General features: G+C 43.9%; 1 protein-coding gene across 1 annotated transcript; it reads right to left on the bottom strand.

The window, feature by feature from the left end:
- Positions 1-251: 251 nt before the first annotated feature.
- Positions 252-16,180, bottom strand: rasal3 (RAS protein activator like 3). The gene is made up of 19 exons (XM_083656318.1): positions 15,224-16,180; positions 12,481-12,623; positions 10,950-11,028; positions 9,497-9,564; positions 9,224-9,309; positions 8,922-9,051; positions 8,683-8,781; positions 7,757-8,401; positions 7,371-7,515; positions 7,024-7,168; positions 6,669-6,905; positions 5,908-6,109; positions 4,370-4,461; positions 3,584-3,697; positions 2,597-2,813; positions 2,359-2,472; positions 2,056-2,246; positions 1,679-1,763; positions 252-590 (listed from the first exon to the last, which is right to left on the bottom strand). Exons 1-19 carry the CDS (start codon positions 15,795-15,797, stop codon positions 477-479), a joined length of 3,480 nt encoding a protein of 1,159 aa, XP_083512444.1. The 5' UTR covers positions 15,798-16,180; the 3' UTR covers positions 252-476.
- Positions 16,181-18,808: the final 2,628 nt, after the last annotated feature.

The raw sequence follows: 18,808 nt of genomic DNA, 5'->3' as shown, positions 1-18,808 counted from the left end.
ATTTTGGGTTACAACTGCTCCATGGCGCCGGATGTATCGGTTCAGTGCTCAGTAGTTGTTTGGGTGTACTGCAGTTTACAATTTTGAGCATCGGCTCCGGCATGTGAATAATAATAATAAGCTGTCCCAAGTTCTGCACACGTGCTAGTACTACACACACATTCCTGTACTACTGCAATGATGATATAATGTAGAGAGCGCTGAGAAAACACATGAGATATTATTAGTTATTTTATTCAGTAGAAATGTTTACAAGGTAAATATGTGTGTAGCTGAGATATACAATCCAATGCAGATAAAGTTCATTGGATACCTTGAAGGTTTTTGCTTGTGTGCACCTCAGTCACAATATGCTCACTCACATGTCCATAAAATAACCTTGGGCCTATATCTATATGACTTTATGGTGATGCTTTTCAAATGAACACGTCACATGATTCTTTAAACAACTCCAACTCCAATCCTTGTGTTTGGGTTCAGTTGCTGTTGATGTGTGGCCTGGCAGGATGCTGCTGTGTATTGTTTTGCCCACTCGTGTAGGCCTCATTGAGCTGCTGGAGGTCCTTCATCAGGTCTGCAAACTGCTCCTCCTGCAAACAGAGGAAACAACCATCACTTTATAAATATGTCTTTCCAGTGTGTATGTAATGCTGCTCCAAAAAGGTATTATATCAACATTTCTCCAAAGAGCTCGTGCATGATGCAACACAATCCAGTGTTTGTAGCAGCCAAGCTGTGGGAAACTGGGAAACCGTGGGTCCAAAAGTCCAATATTTACCCCATTAACTTCTCTATTATGTCAAACTGACAATGCTCGTTATGCGGGACTGTTGGCCTCGTTTTAAGCAAGGTTTAGAGAAAAAAAACGGCCTGTTTGTCGACGGGCAACAGAAAGACACAAGCTGAAAGGTATGCTTGGCGTCCAAACTGCAGTATAAAGATAAAGAAACACATACCCGGACCTGAGTTTTGCGAAAGGCCTGTTGCCTAATGCACTTTTTATAATCTCTTTTTTAAAGTTTTGTTGTGATGCTTTTAAATGTCCATTTTATTCTCTTCTTTTATTCTTTTATTTCCTGTCATCCATTTTATGTGAAGCACTTTGAATTGCCTCTGTGTATGAAATGTGCTATACAAATAAACTTGACTTGACTTGACTTGATTTGACTTGGCTCATTGGTAAATGCTGGACTTTTAGACCCACAGTGCAATCAACACTTGCATTATGCTCCACAAGCTGTGTGGATAGTTTTACTTTGGGAGAAGGCTGAGATAGAACTATGGCTAACTTGGTGTGTGTTTTGTGGTGCTACGAACTTCAAAGACTTAGTTTCATCTAACATGGATGGGGTTGAGTAGATAATGACTGCATTTTCATTTTGGTGCAAACTATTCCATTAACAAGGCTTTAACAAGCACAGTCATTTATTTATTATAATGATGTGCAGTCATTTTCTAAGAGAAGGTGTCACTTTTAGATTAGTTTATGCCATTTTTTAACAAAACCCTTCACTTCATCTTTGCTTGATGAGTGTCTCTCTCTCTCTCGTTCTCTCTCTATCTCTCTCGCTCTCTCTCTTTCTCGCGCTCTCTCTCGCTCTCTCTCTCTCTCTCTCTCTCGCTCTCTCTCTTTCTCGCGCTCGCTCTCTCTCTCTCTCTCTCTCTCTCGCTCTCTTACCAAGACGTTCATTCGATCAGCTGCTGCAATGGCAACACTCAGTTTTCTCTCGTCCTCCTCCCTCTCCTCTTCAATCACACCCAGCCTATGAGACACACAGAGGGAAGAGGTGTATTTGTTATATTGTTCATATTCACCTTAATCATCTAGAACTACTTGTAGTACTTTATTGATCCCACAGTGACTGAAATATTACAAGTGCTACAATACACCCAGCAAAGGCCACTGCTCACACAGACTAAGGAGAACACAGTACATCAACTAAGGATTCACGCAGATGCTCCTGGAAGCCGCAATGGGCTGTCTATTCCCTCTTCACCTGTTGCTGAAGAGACGAACATGCATGTTTTTGCTCGTGGTTGACTCCACAGTCTCACCTGAAGGTGGCGCTGGCGAGCTGCTCTTCTCGCATGGACAGCACATCCCGCAGTTCAATGACCTCCGCCTGCAGCATTGCATTCTGGTCCTGGCTTTGGACAATGAAGTCCTCCAGCCGCTTTGCCATCTCCAGTTCACGCTCCGTCACCTGCTCCACCCCCAGACGAAGTTCTGACAGCTCTTGAGCGTGCTGGTGTGTGTGAATGCCAAAAATGACATTTTATGGGGTGTAATTGAATAAGTGAATCATACACAGCAGCCAATATCTTTTGTGAGTATTGTGGCTTGAACATGTGACATACCCTGTCCAGTAAGTTTAGCTGCTCATTCTCAGTCGGCATCTCACTGGACTCCCTGTTGTGGATGTCTTGTTTGATCCAGGGAACTGGTGCAGTTGGAGGTTTGACGGTGCCTCTCTGAAAGAGGACAAAAACTTGTCTACACACCATTCCACCATCTAACACACTATCTTATCAATATGTTTTAGTTGTCAGAAATGTGCTTGTCATAAAATAACATAAAACTCCACTGTGTACTCACAGTATTTGGCGACGAGATCTGTGGTTGGTTAGTCTCCATCTCTTGTTCAGGGCTTTGCTCCTGGTCTTGCTCATAGCCATCTGTCGGTAGATGCTCGGAGCTCGTCGGCCTCTTCAAAAAAGGCTTGTGGTGTCGCCTGTGTGGAGCGCTATGAGCTCTGGTGACTGGCTTCCGCTCCCGCTCCCTCACACTCACACTCCTCCTGGTCCTACCATCCCTATTGTGTGGATGGATGGATGGATAGATGAATGATTGAATGAATTGTTTATTTCAGAATCAGAAATATTTTTTTTAAGTCCCTGGAACTATGTCATATATCAAATGATGCCAATCTGAATGGGTGCTTAAAGACCCCATGAAATTACATCTTTACTTATTGATTAAAGGGGCGGAATTGATAAAAAAGAAATCTGATGGTTTTATTGGTTAGAAATGTATATATACCTACTACTGTAACATGAGGTCACCATGTCACTATAATGGGGTAAATCATCCTATATACATACTACAGTATAGATGTTATGTTTGTGTACCTCATGTAATGTACGCACATATACAACACACACATTTATGTATGAATACACATTTGGTGTGGACTGATATTTTGACTCGATATTGGCCTTTTTATTAAATTTGCAATATATCATCCAGGCATTGTCATCCTCTCCGACCACAGCTACCTAAGGGGAAACCCGCAGTGGCATTTTCTTTTCTTTGCATATCTAATGTATCAATTAGTGATTTAATTAATTAGTCCAAGAGTTTCAGGTTGCCCCCGATTCAAGGAGGGAGCAGAGATTCAATGGAGAGTTTCAGTGTCCCATGATGGTCTAAATGTTTACAGGATTTTCCAGCCTGCCAAGAATACGATTCTGGGGAAAACACTGACTTCAGGTCAGATTTAAAGATAATGATAATCGGAAAACAAATTATTAGCATTGGTACCGAACTTCAAAAACCCATATCGGTTATTATCATGTATCATACCCGTCTTTTAGGCCTTTGGGATCCACAGGAAGCTGTTGGAGTGAAGACTGGAGCGGACTGTACTTGCACAGGTCTTTAGGAGGGACATATATTGGCTTGCTTTGTCCCATGTGGCTGCAATGAAGAGGCTGCTTTAGTCACACGTAACACTGCCATGTTCAAATTAAGTAATGCAATCACAAGGTATCAGGCTGCAGAAGTACCATTTATATAATAAAGAACTGGAAATAACCGCCTTGCGGTTGTATGCCTCCACCAGCAAGTCAAGAGTTGCAGTCTACATCCATGTCTGTCCAGCCCTCATAAAATATACATAGTGAAGACTTTGAAAGACTTTAATAAAAGGTACCGAGTGTTTTTTGTGTGCAAAATAGAACTTATCACTATACTGTCATACCAGTGAATAATTCCCAGTGAGAAACATACTGACTGCTAAATTGTAATCAGTTCATCCTTGAGTCCAAGTGGACATTTGTGCCAGATGTAATGGAATTCCCTCCAGGCATTCATGATACATCACATTTATGACAATGGGACGATGGATATGAGGTCACAGTGACCTTGACCTTTGTTCACCAAAATCTAATCGATTCCTCCTCGAGTCCAAGTGGATGTGTGAGCCAAATTTGAAGAAATCTGGCTCCTAACGAGTATGGGACAGATGTGGAGAGACAGACGGACGGACAGCCGAAAACATAATGCATCTAGCCATGGCTATCGCCAGTGGAGGCATAGAAATTCCAAATTACAAGACAGGGTGCACTGAAACTCAGACCTTCGACTTACCTGGTGACTGCGATCCGAGGGGCTTCAGGACCCAGAGACTCTGTGATCTGGTTGAGAATGGACGGCAGAGGGTGCAGCTTGTCCACTGTGTCCTGAGGAAGAGACAAGAAGGATGCAGGCAGTTTACCAACCTCTTCACTCATTTGGAGTTAAAAAAAAGAAATATTCAACTTACCAGTAGTTACTTAACGCTAGTTATCGGCACTTTAAGAAAACCATAATAAACTAATCACCTACACAAAATACAATACAAATACACATACAAAAAGACAAATAGAACATTACAAAATAAACTGCTTATGATAGAGATGGGTTTTTAAAAGCTTCTTAAAACCTCCCCGGTTGTAATATTTAGGGTGAGGCAGTTCCAGGGAGTGAAAAGGCACAATCTCCCTTTGATTTCAACCGGACTGTAATGTTGGGACACTTAGCTAGCTAGCTCTGAGATACAGTTGTTACTCATTTCGTTTGGCTAATTGTTTTTCTCGCGGGACATGCGTTAATGGACGCGGTGAGACACTTTTGTGAATGGACTCTGTAGGACAGTGTGTGGAATGTGACACAAGACTGAAGCGCCACAGCCACACAGGGACCCAGTTTTGAGGATAATGCCCTTTGATTTACAAATGGAACAATGTACTGTTCACCGTTTTCTCACTTAGACTTTTCAGTGGACTTTTCATGTTGAGGCAAAGGCCCACTGCAACCCAGCCCGAGCTGTCCAGGTGACCAGGCTGTCTACCGAGAGGGCCCAGACCAGACCAGACCAAGTGCAACTCGCGGACAACGATGGAGGTCCATCAACGCCGAGAGAGAGAGTAGTGGTGAGTCTGTCCTCTTTGCAAACTCATGAGAATTCAAATGCATATTATTGTATTCATAAGTTTATAGTGAAGGACTGGAGATGTAGAAATTGAGATCAAGAAATCTAGTGAGAGCTTAAAAGATAATTACCCCTAGACCAGGGGTGGGCAACTATTTTTCATGGGGGGCCACATGAGAAACTCAGATTGTTGCCGGGGGCCGAACAAATATTGTCATGCCGTAACCCATGGATGGGCAACTTTGATGATGACTCTTGAAGCTAAATAAATCCAAAACCAACAAGTTAATTATTTAAATTTCTACTTCAATGTAGAACAATCATTTCTTACACGAGATTACTTTTAGCCTTTTAGTCATAAATATTATTGAAAGATATTCCATATTCCAGACTGAAATGACTGAAACTATAACAGAAGAGTATTGGCCAGAATGACATGAACATTTGGACACTTATTCAGCGGGTATCTTGCATGTTGCGTTCAGGTGCACTGTAAAAAAAAAAAAAAAAAAAAAAAATTTTTTTTTTTTGCAATTCCATCGCGGGCCACCTGTGGCCCGCGGGCCGTAGTTTGCCCATGTATGCCCTAGACAAATTAAGCGAAATGAAATTAATGATAATGGTAGATGAACACATTGGAGACCCGAAGTGTAACAATACAATAAGTTACTAACGACCATACCAAACTGGCCATATCATTGTTTTTTGCTCCCACCTGTTCCTTCTGGCAAATGATGTCGACCAGCAGGCCGTGCAGCACAGCCAGGCGCAGAGGCAGGTCTACGTAGCCGTCAAAGGAAGTCATTGGGAACTCTGTGTCTGGATTGGACACGGCTTGTAGAAAAGCCCTCATTCCTTCCCAGTGCTGCTCTAAGAAGTCGTTCATAAAGAGCATGTACTCCTCCTTCTCTCCGAACCTGAAGCAGGGGGGGGGGGGTTAATTTGTTAAAAGGAATGTTAAACTTTGGTAGTAGCTAGCTTCCTGGACATGATTTAACCCCAAAATCAGCGATTCTCTCTTATCTTTTGCTCTAGAGATGGTTGGAGAATTGCATGTTTTTCTTCCCTCCATTCACTGCACATACACAAATGTGAACAAAGCAGATTCAGCCGATAAAAATCTGCCAAAATGTGTTCAAGTGAATTGCTTTATTTCAGTTTGAACAAGTCTAACACTGAAATCTGCTTGGAAGAATTTCGATGTTGAACTACTAAAGTTCAACACCACCTTAAAGCCATTTCAGGAAATCTGAGAAGATTTTGTTTCCCTATAACTCCCGGAATGCATTTTTGGCCGGCCAAGAAACGTCTCAGGGGCTTACTGACTCCCGAAACACATGTGCGAGTGTTGAGCAGCAGCGGTAGCAAATGTTTCTCCCATCACAGCACAGATGTTTTGCTCATGGTGCAAGATCACACATTCAAGTATGTCTACCATGTTTACTTTGCTGCACAGATACATAAAAAGCCACTCACTGGGTGAAGTTGGCCAGGTTCTGGATGACTTTGGCAGTCAGGGTGAGGGTGCGCAGGGTGGTTGGCTCTGGGTACGGCTGTGTCAGACCAAACAGAGACGGGCTGAGGATAGCAGGGCATAAGAAGCGAAGGAAGAGGGAAGCAGAGATGAGACGATGGCCAATCTCCAACCGGCCCAGATCTTCACACAACTCCACCCAGCTGGAGAAGATCCTGTTCAGCTCTTCAGGGAACGATCTGGAGGCAAGAAAGATTTCAAGCATCAACTCAATGAATTTCCATTTCCACCAGCCTATATCTAGGCTAATCTTTATGTCATTTCACGATTTCTATATTGTGAGCTTTCGTATCCCACCCATGCATCTCAGTGATCTTCTGCACCGCTTCCTCGCAGCTCTCCCTCAAGTGCTTCTGGTTGTTTGCCAGCTCGGAGGCGGTGCATTTACGAGGGTCAACTTCACAACTCTCCACTGAGGCGTACAGACGGGTGATGAAGTCTCCTGCATTGGGCAAGAAAGCATTAAAAACATAACATGTAAAAAATTATTAAGAAGTATTTAGTGAAAACACACAAAGCACCAGCTGATATGAAAGAAAAACTGACAAACTGGAGTCATTGCAGTCGAAGAAGTAGAAGAGAAGAAAAGGAGTTCCTAAAACAACATGAGAGAAGCACCACTGGCTGCCATTGAGTTTCCCTACCAAGTGTGTCAATGAGATACTTCTGGCCAACCAGCTTCATATATTCATCGATGGCTTTGGTGGCTAGTGTGTTCTCTCTGAAGATCAACGCCTCCTTCTCTCCAAGACGCTCCACCTCTGCACCACCCAAAGCAATGAGGAACTCCTGAAGCATAAACAGGCATTAAGAAAAGAAAAAAATTACTTAATTATTAATTTTTATGTCAGAATTGTTATATCAAATGTGGTGTTTGAGTAATATTTTACCACTGTGGGACGTAACACTAATCACAATATATGTGTGTGAAAGGTTCTTCATGATTGATCATCAAGTAACTATGACCGTAACATCAAGGCAAACCATAATTATGATGACATTATTTGGTGACATGAGGCTCATTATTCACCTTAGCTTTGCCGATACTCTGCAGCACATGGACCAGCGCTCCTGCCAACTCTTCCTTTTCCTTCACGTTCAGAAGTGGCTCCAGGTTCCTGCACATTTCCACATAGTCCTGTGTCACAAACTCGGCAAACTCTTTGTATTTCTCCATAGGCTGCACCTGCAGATTCTGGAAGCGGGCCTTGATGCGGAGTGAAGCCTGGGGGCCCAGCAGCTCCTTGTTCCCCCCTGTGCCCGAGGCCTTGTACGGGACGATGGGATGCCACTTCTCCTGATAGGTCCTTCCTCGAATGTCAGCCAGAGATATGGCCACGCTGCCCAGGGGGTGCAGGCTGAACTCGTCCCGCGAGTGGCGCTTTTTCTTGGGGTCCTCGTCGCGGAAGAGGTGCAGGGAGATTTGGGAGACAGAGGGCAGGTTGTCCAGCTCGAAGAATTCGCCCCAGAATAGCTGGCAGCCTCCGGCCGTAGCCCCGCCGCCCCCGAGGCCTCCGGAAGCCCCAGAGGAGCCGTCTCCTGCGGCTCGGCTGCTGGTTCGGGCGAACAGGGTGCCGTCCAGGTGTAACTCACAGTAGTAACGCCGTTTGGGTGGCAGATCCTTGGCTTCATTCACCCACAGACTGAGGGAGTTCTCTGTGCGCTCAATGTTATCCTATGAATAACAAGACATTGGGATGTCATGTACTGAAGAAGAAAACGTCAATTCTGTGAAGCCTCTTAACTTCAAATGTTGCCTTTTTGGTCTGTTTTTACTATAATTTTTTACTATAATTGATAATGTACATGGTTTTCTTACATGCTAGATTTCATTTCTAACTATATGGTGATAAGAATATTAACCTCCTTATTTCCTCAAAACCTCTTTTTTATTAACATCTTCATTTGGCAGCAGCATTTTCAACCTGCTTCTTGGCGCAACTGTAAACGTCTCACCTTATTGGGCTGGGCGGCCCGCCTCAGGTCCTCGATCCAGCGGTCCCGCTCAGCGGCTGACGTGCAGCCGAAGCAGTGGTTATTCTCAGAGTTGATCACCTGGGGAAGTACATTGAAAACAGGGATTTCTGGAATGTCACTGGGATGGTGACACTTGTTTTGGAGACCATGGAGGTCACCATAAGTGAACTTGAATTTGACATTAGAATGTACAAGTCAAAGGTCAAGTAAGTGTATACCTCGAAGCAGTACTTCTCCCCCAGAATAGAGCTGTGGACGGGCCTGATGACGGTGCTGGTGTCTGCGCCCAGATCCAGACTGCCCACCGCGCTGACTGGAATAGACACAGACTCACGGGAACCATAGAGCCTGGAAAACAGACAGAGGAGAGGAGGAAGAATGGGCAGTCAAAAAACTGGACTGATGAAGATAAGAGGGCTGGCATGATTTATGAAAGACAAGGCAATTCACCTTCATAATAAAGCAGTGATATTCACAACTTGAGATGCAAAACTATGTGCCGTAACAGTGCTGTCTGTACCTGCTTCCTTTGCCTAGTCCAATGCGGTTTATTTGGGTGGTGCTGTTCCTCTTCGTCTTGTTCTCGAAGCGTCGTTTGATCAGTGCCTAAGGGTAAAGATGAGGGAGAGAGAGAGAGAGAGAGAGAGAGAGAGAGAGAGAGAGAGAGAGAGAGAGAGAGAGAGAGAGAAAGAGAGAGAAAGAGAGAAAAGTATATGTAATTAAGCACCAAATCAGCAGGAAATGCATGGCCAGCACAAAGAAGTTTCTCATCTCTGGTGTGTGTAATACTCACCCTCACACCGCCATCTTGGTTCTTTAGTCGAGGCCCACCTGCCTGGCCCACGTGGTCAGGGCTACACTCTAAATAATGTAAAAAATATATATAGATGTAGAAAATTTACATATTATTATTATTGTCATTCCAACGGTCATTCCATTGCTCATGAATCTACATTTAAATCCACAATTGAGGCTTTTTGCTGTGATTTTTTTCAGTGATGCGTATAGTTCATCGCTATCGTTCACATCTAGCCTGTTCTGTATACATTTTGCTGTTTATCTAAGAGCAATTGAGAGGGAGGGTGAGCAAATGCTTGGTCGTTACTCATTGGCTTGGAGTCCACTTTCTCAAAGCTCCAGGGGAAACTATGCCCCGGCCCAACCACCAATACTGCTTTCTGCATTTCCAATGAAGACTGCTTACAATTAGAACATCCAAATATACAAATATACAAAACAGACTTTGGTGTTAGCAGTAACTCAGTCCATCCACTTGATTTATGTCCCCATGAATTTGCAACTTTATCAGCAAGAGAGAGTCAGTCAATTATCAATTGATCTTTGTTCTTGCAAAAGTGTCATACAGGATGTGGTTTTCAGCTGGAACTGCAGCCTTTGTGAATGCAGCCTTTGCTAGAACACGGTATTACTGAGAGCCTAGATGCATGGAGAGGATTAAAAAAAAACATTCTACCATTGCTTTAGCCTCATTTGATTCTTCACAGTAACATTCTGTTTTTCCTTGGTTTATAAGGTGAAGCTATTTTTGGAGTCAAAGGTGTGGATGCAACAGTTTACAATGCAGAATACCATCAGACAGACATCACTCTCCTTTGCTTACCCAGCGCACCACCACATACAATCCAGCGTCTAAATCCCATCATTTAGTCCAGAGGTTTGTGGAAGTCTCGTTACTTAGATCATACAACAGTGGAGCAATCCCTTTATCATGGTCCTCTCTTCTTGAGAAGGATGCTGGCGTTGATGCAGAACCAACCAACCCAGACTCAGACAGAGACCTGATGGCTTGTTCAGAGCCGGACGGTGAATGATAACAGGTCCTACGTATGCCCTCCCTCTGAAGAGCCTTGAATGGGCCAGTGGAACACCCAGGCACGATGCTATCTCACCCCCAAAAAACGTAGAGGAAGCTATTTGACAGGCGCCCGCACGCATAAACACTCAGCTATTTCCTCTGTGACTGTCACTGTCTGGCTTACTGTAGGCTACTGATGACAGTAGCTGTGATCACAGACCAGTGATCATTTTGTTTGTCGCGCGCGTGCGTGTGTGTGTGTGTGTGTGTGTGTGTGTGTGTGTGTGTGTGTGTGCGTGCGTGCGTGTGCGTGCGTGCGTGCGTGTGTGTGTGTGCGCGTGTGAGTGCGTATGCATGTGTGTGTGTGTGTGAGTGTGTGTGTGTGTGTGAGAGAGAGAGAGAGAGAGAGAGAGATATGTAGGCTACTGACCTGAGTCCAAATCTAAAAGGTTCTGCATGCTGAGGTTGGACAGGCAGCTGCTAACTCGGTTGCGGGTCCACATCACTGGCTGAGACACACACACACACACACACACACACACACACACACACACACACACACACACACACACACACACACACACACACACACACACACACACACACACACACACATGATTCCCAACACTTTTAACTGTGTGTACTGTTATCAGTTGAAGTGTATTGAGGTACAAGTGTACTACTAGTGTTTTTGTTGTTTTGAAATTGTACGTTTACTTCAGTTTTTTTTCCACTTAAGGGGACATATTTTGCTGCTGTCTATAAGCATCAGAAACTGGACAGTCATAAACTGACAAACTGTGGAGCCATTTGCAGTGAACTGACAAAGAATAGAAAAGTGATCTGACTAGCTTTACTTGCATTTTATTTTGTCATTTCCAAATTTTCCAATGAAAAGAATCTAGTTTGATCTTCCTTTTAGAAATGCATCTGAAAGATCACATCTAACATTTGTTCTCTTTTCTAAAACAAGAAGTAACAACATTGAGTATGATATTTTACTACCCTCTCCAGCCATTGTGTGATGATAATAAAGGGGAAGAGCTGAGTGGAGGGTGTTTATGTTGCTAGCTCTTCCTCTGGGGAGGTGATCAAAGGTAGGGCCATATGAAATCCCTTTGATTTTTTCCCAGATTCCATTTTGTTTTTGTCCAAATTCCGTTTTTTCCATCTTAATTTTTATTTAGGGGGTAGGATTGATATATATATAACTTTTTTGATGACTTGCCTCTCAGACAGCCTCTTTGACAAAGTGAAAACCAAGTTGTGAGGTGACGCAAGGGTCCCACGCAAGACCGAGCCCCCTCTCGAAACACCCCAGTCGAAAACTGAATCATTTTTTCTAGGTCTATTTTACAATTATGACAATTGACAACATTTAGGTTACTGCAATGATTAGGTTTACTTTTGATTTTGATAGCGGGGCGGCTTTAGCTCAGGAGGTAGAGCGGGTCGGCCAATGACGCAAGGGTTGGCGGTTCGATCCCCGCTCCCTCCCAGCTGCTGTCGTTGTGTCCTTGGGCAAGACACTTAACCCTCCTTGCTCCCGATGTGGTGTGTGTAGGCACCCTGCGTATGAATGGGTGAATGTAGACTATCTACTGATTGTAAAGCACTTTGGATAAATGCAGGCCATTTACCATTTACCATTTGATAATTAGGCCTACTTTTGATCAATTTCAGACAAACGTCTGTTTTTTTCTGTTTTGCGGAGATCATAATGGCCCTATAAAGGGGAAGAGCTGAGTGGAGGGTGTTTATGTTGGTAGTGGTACCTCTTCCTCTGGGGAGATTATAATAAAGGGGAGGAGCTTAGTGGAGGTGTTTATGTTGGTACCTCTTCCTCCAGGGAGATGGTGATAAAGGGGAGGAGCTTAGTGGAGGTGTTTATGTTGGTATCCCTTCCTCCAGGGAGATGATTATAAAGGGGAGGGGCTGAGTGGAGGTGTTTATGTTGGTACCTCTTCCTCTGGGGAGATGAGGATTTGTCCTTCTTCAAGGACACAGTTGCTGATGTCCCACAAGGGGACTTCCTGGGGCGGGGCCCACTGCAGCCTTGGCAACTCAGTGAGGGCATCTGATGCAACCTCATCCTCACCCACACCTATACCAGGCAAGCATGCATGCACGCACGCACGCACGCACGCGCACGCACGCACACGCACACACACACACACACACACACACACACACACACACACACACACACACACACACACACACACACACACACAATTATAACAGCTTCCTATTCATTTCTACAAGATTTACAGAACAGCACAGAATTGTGTGTCTATCCCACACCATACCATTAGGCTTAATAAATGTTGATATTCTGCAAACTAAATGTTAAGAAAATGTTGTAAAATCTATTTCTGTCTGTATAAACAGTATTGTGAGGTAAATGAAGGGTCTTTACAGCAACATAATTACAGGCACATGCTGGCCCTTGTTTGTTTTTCATTGTTGTAATTGTGGCACGATGGCACTTATCTCCTGCAGCACTATAGGCCACTCCCATTTCTAGAGTTGCTAAAGCTGCTTTGATGCTATCTTCCTCTGTTCCCCTCTTCACACAGACAAACGCACATCCTGTGCTTTCTCTGTAGTAGTTTTCTTCATGTATTGTACACTTCTGTCAACATCACACTGCATTTTATACATTTCACAAGAATGAGATTATGATGTGGCCTATAGCTGCTACTTTATTTGTATCTTAGTTTTCTTTTCTAGATGTGTCTAATATATTATTAAATACTGAAATAGTGATATGAAGCCGTTGTTCATTACTAAGAAAAGCCACACATAGCCCGCCCATGATGCAGAACTGAAGCTTGAGGCAGGCTCAAGCTGTACTGACGCTTAACCGGTCACACCACGAGCAGTCTCTTTTCCCCAGCGTCTTGCTCGGCGCGCCTTGAACCCGCCCACAACTCCCATTGAATTCATGCCTGGCAGCTTCAAGCTTCACACGTCAAGCCTGGAAAATAGGACTGAATCTTGAACGATCGCATCAGCACGGCTTCAGTGTGGCGTGACGTGTGGCTGGTGTGAACTGTCTCACCTGTTAATAAGGACGCGGAAATGAAACTGCGTGGCTTCGGCGTGGCTTCGGCGTATGGTGTGAACGGCCACTTCGATTTTAAATGGCCATAACTCACGCTATTGCTCCGATCACCTTCAAACTTCAAACCTTCAAAAAAGCGGTTTATCTCGAGAATCGTTCATCCGATTGACTTCAACCTTGGGGAGTGCACTGTCGGGAACCCCACGGAGTGCGGTGCCCAATTTCGGACACGGGCATAGTCAAAGCGCCACCTGCTGGCAACACAAAAAGCGATTTATCTCGAGAACCCTTCCTCCGATCGACTTCAAACTTGGGGACTGCGCTGCCGCCTGCCGGGAACCCGACGGAGTGCGGTGCCCAATTTCGGACACGCTCATAGTCATAGAACCACCTACTGGCAACATAAAAAGCGTTTTATCTTGAGAACCGTTCATCCGATCGACTTCAACCTTTGGGAGTGCGCTGCAGGGAACCCCACAGAGTGCGGTGCCCAATTCGAACATGCTCATAGTCATAGAGCCACCTATTGGCAACACAAAAAGCGGTTTATCTCGAGAATCGTTCATCCGATCGACTTCAAACTTGGGGAGTGCGCTGCCAGCAACCTGACAGAGTGTGGTCATAGCTCCACCTACTGGCAAAACAAAAAGCGGTTTATCTCGAGAATCGTTCATCCGATTGACTTCAACCTTGGGGAGTGCATTGCTGGGAACCCCATGGAGTGCGATGCCCAATTTTGGACACGGGCATAGTCAAAGCGCCACCTGCTGGCAACACAAAATGCGGTTTATCTCGAGAACCGTTCATCCGATCAAATTCAAACTTGGGGACTGTGCTGCCGGGAACCCGACGGAGTGTGGTGCCCAATTTCGGCCACGTGCATAGTCAAAGCGCCACCTACTGACACCACAAATAGCGGTTTATCTCGATAACCGTTCATCCGATCAACTTCAAACTTGGGGAGTGCGCTGCCAGGACCCTGATGGAGTACAGTGATCAATTTTGGAAACGTGCATATGGTAGTCAAAGTGTCACCTACTGGCAACACAAAAAGCGGTTTATCTCCAGAACCATTCATCCGAACTACTTCAAAGGCAGGTGCCCTGGTGGGGACCCAAGAAGGTGCAGTGTTGAATTTCGTGGAATTCGACCATTAGAATATGGCTTTCACGTATTTCGAGAACCGTTCATCCGATCGACTTCAAACTTGGGGAGGGGGGGTGCGCTGCTGGGGACCCGACAGAGTGCAGTGCCGAATATTGGCATGAGTTTGGTCACACCCAAAAAATGTGTCCCCATGACGCATCTTCTCCAGAGTCTCCATCCTAGAAATGAGCATGCGAAGTGCGTTCATTTCTAGTTTCATAAATAGATGCATTTTGGTCATGCATAATGTTCGGAGAAGTGCCATTTCAGTTTGGAAAATAATTCAATCTTTTATGATTTGGGTTTGCAGCCTGTGTTCTGACACAAAAATGCAACCACTAGTGCACATATTATCATCTTAAACTAGAAATTGGGACATTGAGTGATAGGAAAGGGTACCGTGCACATAATATGGTACTATATACAGTAGTGCACAAACTTGTTTTAATAAACTCTCCGATTTTGTGACTGAGTGCACTCTGACGCCTCACCTGGCAGTAATGTTGGGGTGCTCTTCCGTGTCTGCAGCTTGGGCCTCTTGAGCTTCTGTGACATGGTCCTCAGGTACTTTCTGAAGAGCCCCCCTTCACCTGCTCCCTGCGAGGGGTCCAGGGAGCACCCCCCCGAGGCTGCAGTTGAGGCTGAAGCTGCCTGGGCAGTCTGGGCCGCAAACAGCGACCCAGGAGGCTCAGACAGGGCTCTCCTGAAGGGGTTCTTTCGGGGTCCCTTATCTGACTTGGCTGCTTCTCTGGATGAAGACTTGTCTCCATGGTGGTCTTCACTCAGGGCCTTGCGCCAGTGCTGCATCTTGCTCCACTTGGTGCCGGAACTCTTCTTATCCAGTGTCGATGCTGCTGAAGATGTTCCCGCTTCTCCTTCACCTTTCACCTCATCGAGCGTTCCCTTGGACCCAGTGTGCCATTTGTATGTGGTGAGGGGGTCGCTGCTGTTCTCGGCTGCTTGGTCCTGAGGATGCTCCGCTGGAGGGTCCTTCTTCTCGATTGGCCCCATTTCGTTCGGCACATGTTCAGCTGCAGGCTCTGAATCCTTTTCCTCCGTACCCATTTCAAAGTTTGAGGGTGTTTAACTGTAGATGTTGCTCAACTTCTCAAGGATGCATCAAACAAAATAAGAGAAAAATAAAAATCCAAATTCTCCTGATGCAACACGGTCTTGGTGATTTTTGTGTCTGTTAAGGATGGCAGTGTTGTCCGTGCCTTTGCTGGTTCTCTCTCGATTCTCTCTTGTTTCCTGTGTTGCAAAATGTCATCCGGCAACAACATGAGACTAGCTGCTTTCCTTTTGTGGTTGCTTCGCTGTAACGCCTAATACTGTATAATCCTGTCATTCAATGATTGGCTGCTTCCTCATACACCAACAGCGAGATGTTCACCTATTTTCAGAGATCTCACCATTTTGTCTATTACATTTTTCTCTTCAGACTCCTCTTCCGCACTTCCCTTTCTGCTTTTTTTCATGGGGTTTACCTCCAAATGAATCTCTCACTCTCACTGGTGTTATGTGTAGGCTAAGCTTTTTTCTGCTTCTTCTTCTTCTTCTTCTTCTCCTACTTCTTCTTTTTCTTCTTTTTTTTTTTTTACAGTGAGGCGGTCTGTCTGCCTGTTCACCAGTCATTTTGAGAACTTCAGAGTATGTGATATTGTGGTTTTGTACTCTGGCCTCATTTAAACGCTCATCCTTTCTCATCTATGGAGTTTTAATGACAGACAATTCACACAAATTCATTCATTTATCTTGTAATAAAGATGAATTAAGACTTAAGATCTAATGTTGCTGCATCATCACATTATTGCCTAATGGCCTCTTGCAGTGTAAGGGTAGACTTTAGAGCTATTATGTAATGATCGCAATAAACAACAGGATTTATGCTCCCACTTTATACTTATTGTAATGATGAAATGACATATGTTGGCAGTGGTGGGGTCTTTCTCTTCATTAATATTGTATGCACACGGCTGTTATTCAGACCATGATACAGTAAAGCAATGCATCATTAAATAATGACAGTATAGTATCCATCAGATACCTGTGGGCGTGTGGACTGTTGACTGTTCAGTGTTGACAGTTTTTGGTTTCCTGTCAAAGCAACACTGCACTTCCTGTAAGGCTCGGTTGATCAAACTCTGAAAACCACTTCCTGCACTGATGTTACTCACTGCTTGTACACACCTGTAGATTTCCAGTGGGCTGAGATGTGTAGAACATGTAGTTGTTGCCTGATTGGGAAGTACAACTGGACAGCAAGTTATTATGCCACTACAACGTATACTACGATATTATACTTAGGTTAATCTCTAGACATTCATATTCACAAATAGCATTATTTAAAACCAAGTTTGTCCGATTCATTCCTCTGCAAACATAAACAAATTTTCTCTATTTTCGTGGTTTTCTAAGGACTTGTCTCCATAAGCATTCATACATGCAGATATAGCCTAAGATAGAAATCTAAATTCACTAAATACTAAATTAATTTGCTTAATTTTTTTGAATGATTTCAATTTAATGAAACCATTGTAGGTGAAAGTCTTATTAGTGTCATTGAGGCCACCAATATGTACTGTAAGATTTAACTTAAATGTAACTATTCTATTATCGTCATCTCTATCATAATATATTAAAATAAAATATTTTACGAAAAAGTCCAATTGTTTTATCTCTGATTCCCTTGTGTATGATCAACATACATATTTGTCTCTGTGCTTTATCCAATACAATGTCATTGGAAGTATGATGTTTGGGGGATGTGGGGGGGGGGGGGGTCATTAATTTAAAGTGACATCACAGAAATCAGTAACTATTTTCGGTCTAAATGCCACGGTGTTGCTTTTTAATCCTTTCCGGCCATGATGGTAAAAGTATTAACATCTACTCCACTTTAATAGTAAGGCGATAGTAAAGCAAGCATCACAGCTAACATGATCTATCCGTGGTCAAATTAGTGTAGCCTATATTTTAGGCTCTGGCTCTGGTTGGTATAGTGATTGGTTACACTTTTGCTGTGGTAAGAACTAATAGGTAATTTTGTTGCCATTTTACTTCATGTCCAATTTGCCTACTTGATAGTAATGTGTTGTAACTTTAGACATTGTCCAATAGAGGGAGCTAGGTACACATCCAGTTCAAATGGACACTTCTTCAGCTACTTTCGGTCCCATGCACATTGATGGGATATTCTACTGTCTTTTGCTCTTAAACAACTAATCCAGTCTGTCTCATGGAACATTTGTCACAGAAGCAGTTTTGAACATGTGTTGAAAAGATCGAGAAATATTTCAGGAAGGCCCTATTCGAGTCTTGATCAAACTCTGGGCTGCAAGTCACACCAAGGAACTATACAGTATGGAACTATATGGGCATAGCACCAGCTATAAATGTAAGTCTCATCAGCAAGATTGAAACAAAAGGTATACATATATGGGGGGGGGGGGGGGGGGGGGGGTCCTCCAGTCGTCCCCCCACCCAAAAAAAATCTACATCAAAGCATGAACATGTATAGGCTTCAGATGTGTCATGTGATCCTGGACAAAAACATCTGTCGCTAAATGTTCAAATTTTTTCTCCAGGGATACTCATTTTTACCTTTTTATAAGCCTTTGAACCCCTCCACCTCTGCAGGCCGCTCCTGCCTCTGTTGTGTTTTCAACCTTTCTATCATCCAAACAGACTGTGAAACAGAGAGGAGAGCATGGCTCATATCCAGAGGCAGATCACAGTAATAGATTACACACACAGCCATCACTTCATGATTTATTAATCTCTGTCTTTGCTCGCTGAGGCTGACATTGCTTTGTCCTTACTGAACCGCTGTGCAGCACGCAGTGTGATGACCTCGCTGACTGAATCCCAGCCAAAGCTGTTTTATTTAGGCTATAAACAGATATTGGTACATGCTGCCTTCACCACGAGGGAATGAACATGGTGTTACGGATTCTCAGTGAACCGGCATTCTCCATCTACAAACTCTACACAGATTTTATGTGACAATAAAAAATCTTCTATTTTTTTCTTCTTCTTTTTTTTCCTCCCAACTGCTGTTGGAGACTTTAAACTTT

Source organism: Poromitra crassiceps (genome assembly GCF_964638095.1).
Source record: "Poromitra crassiceps genome assembly, chromosome: 19".
Taxonomy (NCBI): domain Eukaryota; kingdom Metazoa; phylum Chordata; class Actinopteri; order Beryciformes; family Melamphaidae; genus Poromitra; species Poromitra crassiceps.
This window is presented reverse-complemented; position numbering and strand designations above follow the sequence as displayed.

Bases quoted from the DNA above. Each gene is read 5' to 3' on its own strand.
- rasal3 (XM_083656318.1), bottom strand. From the start codon at position 15,797: ATGGGTACGGAGGAAAAGGATTCAGAGCCTGCAGCTGAACATGTGCCG. The intron at 9,310-9,496 runs GTGAGTATTACA...CTTTACCCTTAG, and splicing joins ACCAAGATGGCGGTGTGAGG to GCACTGATCAAACGACGCTT. The intron at 591-1,678 runs GTAAGAGAGCGA...CTCTGTTTGCAG, and splicing joins CTGATCGAATGAACGTCTTG to GAGGAGCAGTTTGCAGACCT.